Genomic DNA, 4,352 nt, shown 5'->3' with positions numbered 1-4,352 from the left:
GGTAAAAATATTTTATTGACAACTGTAACTATTTTAAAATAAAAATATTATGTTAGGGGATTTTTTTACCGTTATAGTCCAAAAGAAGAAAATTTAAAGTAAGAATGCGGATTTTATAACATAATTACTTAATGAATCTACGACTATTCACAATATCCTATTTATTAATACATTTTACAAAAAATAATCACAAAAAGAAATTAGTTTTTTTTGGTAGTAAATTTTTACCAAAATTAATTACAAAATCTCAAAAATTAAATTTTGATTCATAAGTGACAGCCTTTCAAACAATTTTTTATCAAGTATTTTGTTTCATCAAAATCTATATAAGAAGAGTTATAGCCATGAATAAAATCTCAGCACATTAAGAGAAAAAAAAGGATTCCTTCTCTAATCCTTTTAAAAATACTATGGCGAGAAAGAAAGTCAAGCTTACTTACATTGTCAATGATACCATGAGGAAAATCACATTCAAAAAGAGAAAAGTAGGTGTTGTGAAGAAATTAGATGAAATCACCACTCTTTGTGGAATTGAGGCATGTACCGTCATATATAGTGCCTTTGATTCCCAACCTCTCGTCTGGCCATCCATAGATGAAGCGAAGAGACTTATCACGAAGTTCAAGAGTTTTTCGAAGGTAGATCAAGTAAAGAGGAACGTAAATCAAGAGTCATTCACGAGACAGATGCTCGAAAAGATGGAAGAGAAGCTGAAAAAACAAAAAAGAGAGAACCATCACAAGGAAATGACACAGATCATGTTTCAATTTATGATGGATTCACAAGAAACATTGTTAATGCTTAATAGGGAAGATTACAAGGAACTGTCTAGAGTTATCAACCAGAATTTAACAGAGGTTGAGAGGATGATGGAGATGCGACAAAGGGACTCCTCCTCTTTCATACGTCCTCCTATAGGAGGCGACATGAGTGGTGGTAGTGATAGCAAACATCTTGTTTTGAGCCATCATGAATTCAAGCCACCAAATCATGGGAGGTTTCAATCTTCGAGGCCCGGAGGGAGTGGTGGTGGTGGCCAACAATTTGTTTTGAGCCATCCAAATCATGAAAGGTTTCAATCACCTAGTCTCGACATTTCCATCTCACCCAACATGACATATCCTCCACCTAGAATGGCCTTTCTGCCTCCGAACATGACAAATCCTTCTCCTGCCAACATTGAATTTTCACCTCTGTCCACAGTGTTCCCGGGAAATGACAATGCCTACATGAATCATAACATGGGAATTTCATACCAGAGCAACCAGCCCGACCTTCCTTATTACCATAACGCCGACATAGGCCCACATGACCCCTCTTTGCATTAGGAGAAGACTTTGATAATGTCGTCTCCTAAATATGTGTGTTTCTTTCATTATTTTCTCTAAGGTTTTTAGTTATCGAGTTTATTTGTTTTGATTAAGGTTTCTAGTTGGTGTGTCTTAAGATTGTTTGTTGTCATGGTCATGGTCATTTATTTTGTTTCTTTGATATCTATATCACATTCCTTTTAAGTTTTTATTTGATTTACAACTTTATCATTTCATTGAAATATTCATTTAAAATGATCTTTTATAGTTCTAGTTTCCAAATATTAGGTTTTCTAAGGGTGATCAATTACGATTGCAAAAGAAACATTAAGAACTTGCTTGATTTGGGGTTTTTTACCCCGAATATGAAAATGATTGAATATAAATATTTGGTTAAAAGATTTAATTAATAAACAGTAAATATCGTGCATTCGGGTATTTGCATTCTTGAAGTAGTAGAAGCCAGTGTAGCCAATACGTCGAATTCATCAACTCACATATATGAGAATGAAAATCATTCCGGTTTTTGTTTTCTCATAGGTTGGTACATATAACTTTAAATGATGGTAATTTTTGTTGAATTTTATTTTTTAAATAATGTTATACATAGATTTGTAATTGCGCTTAACTTAAAAATTCGTTCTTGACATTTAATTATTATAGTTAGCTGTATATGATCATTAAAATTTAAAACTTGACTTAAAATTATTGTTTCTCATTGTTTTATATTCATACACTCTAAAAAAAAATGTCTACACTTTATTGACATGGACATATCATATATTTACAATTATATTTAAAAGTTTGTATTTTATAATATCAACGATATGAAATTTCTGCCTAATCAACTGTGAAAATATAATAATGTAAATCAACAATGATCAAAATTAACTTTATTCAAATAAATATATTATAATTTATATTATAAACAAACCAAACACCATCCATAATAATGATAATAATCCCTCTAACCAAACCTAGATAATTATTAAAATGTCTTAACAAAATAACACTTTTAATTCATTTTTATTATCATAACTTACCTTTATTAATTATATTCACTCACAGCCCATTTTTTGAACCAAGGAGCCCCTAACACTTATCTATTACCCATCCCCTCTTCTAGCCTAGTGGCAACAAGAGGTGGATATCCCCCAGGCTTCCATGAGGTCCTGGGTTCGAGCCCGTCAGACGGCAAGTTCTGTGCCTGGTTAATTGGTTAAGTATGTTTGCGGGCTATATACTTAACCCCGCGGGGATTAGTTGCACTCCATAGGAGTAGCGGAACCCAGCGTTCTCAAAAAAAAAAAAAAAAAAATACTTATCTACTGCTTCCATGATTCATGGGGGCTGAGGTAGTACTCATTTGAACTAGTTTCTATTTTTTCTTTTTGACATGCATTCTTTAGTTATGTTCTTATTTTATAATAACTTATGAGCCAGTCACGATTGAACATTTGATTCCTTTGAAGTTTTTATTGAAATATTCATTTTAAGTTCTCTCTTTATACATAAAGTATTTGATAATACATGAAATTAACTTGATTAATCATACTTATATTTTTATATATATACAACAATAAAAGGATTAAGAGTCACACCTAAGTAGTTCATTATTTTTTTGTCTTTGTTATTATTTCACTTTTACTTTGAATAATTTTCTTTTGAACTTGCTGTTTATATTTAAAAAGAAACATATGCAAAGTTTTGGTGTAATCATTTGAATATAAGCAAGTGAAGACAAGTTCTTAGATAAGATATATAATTATTTTTTTTTATAAATAATATATATAATGGCTCATCCTTTCATTTTGGCAACAGATACAAAAACCGTGGCTATTGATAAATATTTATTAATATTACATTTATTAATGAAACAATAGCGACGGTAATGCAAATCGTCGCCAAATTGCATCAACTATTGGCCATTTCTCTGCTAGTGATCTTGCTTTTTTGGTTAATATCAAACATATATTAGTCCATGGATGCAAATAAAACTGCAAATTAGTATAAAAAAATACCATTGAACTAGGTCGAGCATAAATATTTCTTATATTTTTGAATTTGTCACCCATATGTTCATTAAGGTCATCCCAGCATATTAATTCATTATAATTTACTAATATTAAAAATTTCTCAACAAACCAAATACATTAATAATGACCAAAAAATAATAATGAGCTTAATATGAGGTTAAGCTACTCTTTAACTGCAAAAAAATATGTTTTTTTTTCTTACATATCAACGTTTATTCCAATTTTACAAACGTACAAAAATCATAAAAATTATGTGATACCTATAAAACTCTTAATTTGAAGTTCCTTTGCTACAAATAAGTCCAAGTCAAGTTTCACAATATCTAGGGACGGGAAATTAAAGTTGAGGTAAGTTTGAAAAGAATTTTTGGTGTACTTAAAAGTTTTTTGAAAATTATAAATGAAACGGGTTAATCAACGTAAGTTTTTCCTACATTTTAGAATTAGAGAAATAAATAATTAATTAAATTAAAAAAATAAAATAAGAGATTGTAAAACATTTTTACCACTAATTTAGATTCACCCATAACAATATCCTATATATATATATATATATATATATATATATATATATATATATATATAAAAGCATGAGGGATTTCAAGGTCTTTTGATATTAGGGTTTTGAGGAGTGTCACTAGAATGTTTTTGAGTATTATGGGGGAAATAAGAGAAATTTTAAAAAAATTAGTACTTATCTAACTTTTTTGTTAATGAACCTAAAAGAAAATAAAAAGATTGTAGGAGGTTGATTTAAAAACGTTATAAATTGAAATGATAATTCATAAAAGGCTGTATATTATGAGTAACTTAAAAGGCTGTATATTATGATTACCGACACATACTATCCGTCAAAATTTTATGTGTCGGAAAAACCTAACTTGGTGTAGTGTCACTAAAAAAGACTTCCTACAACGCTTAAATTTTTTTGCCAACCCTTAAAAGCATCGCCGCTAAAAATATCACTGAGGCATATTCTTGCGTCGCCAAAAATAGGGTCGGCGCA

General features: G+C 29.9%; 1 protein-coding gene across 1 annotated transcript; it reads left to right on the top strand.

Annotated features, from left to right (window-relative positions):
* The first annotated feature begins 410 nt into the window (after nucleotides 1–410).
* Nucleotides 411–1,328, top strand: LOC124909975 (agamous-like MADS-box protein AGL80). The gene has a single exon (XM_047450602.1). The coding sequence runs from the start codon at nucleotides 411–413 to the stop codon at nucleotides 1,326–1,328; it is 918 nt and encodes a 305-aa protein (XP_047306558.1).
* Nucleotides 1,329–4,352: the final 3,024 nt, after the last annotated feature.

Source organism: Impatiens glandulifera, chromosome 7 (assembly GCF_907164915.1).
Source record: "Impatiens glandulifera chromosome 7, dImpGla2.1, whole genome shotgun sequence".
Taxonomy (NCBI): domain Eukaryota; kingdom Viridiplantae; phylum Streptophyta; class Magnoliopsida; order Ericales; family Balsaminaceae; genus Impatiens; species Impatiens glandulifera.
This window is presented reverse-complemented; position numbering and strand designations above follow the sequence as displayed.

What these genes read in the sequence shown, in the direction of transcription:
- LOC124909975 (XM_047450602.1), top strand. Translation starts at nt 411, where the DNA reads ATGGCGAGAAAGAAAGTCAAGCTTACTTACATTGTCAATGATACCATG.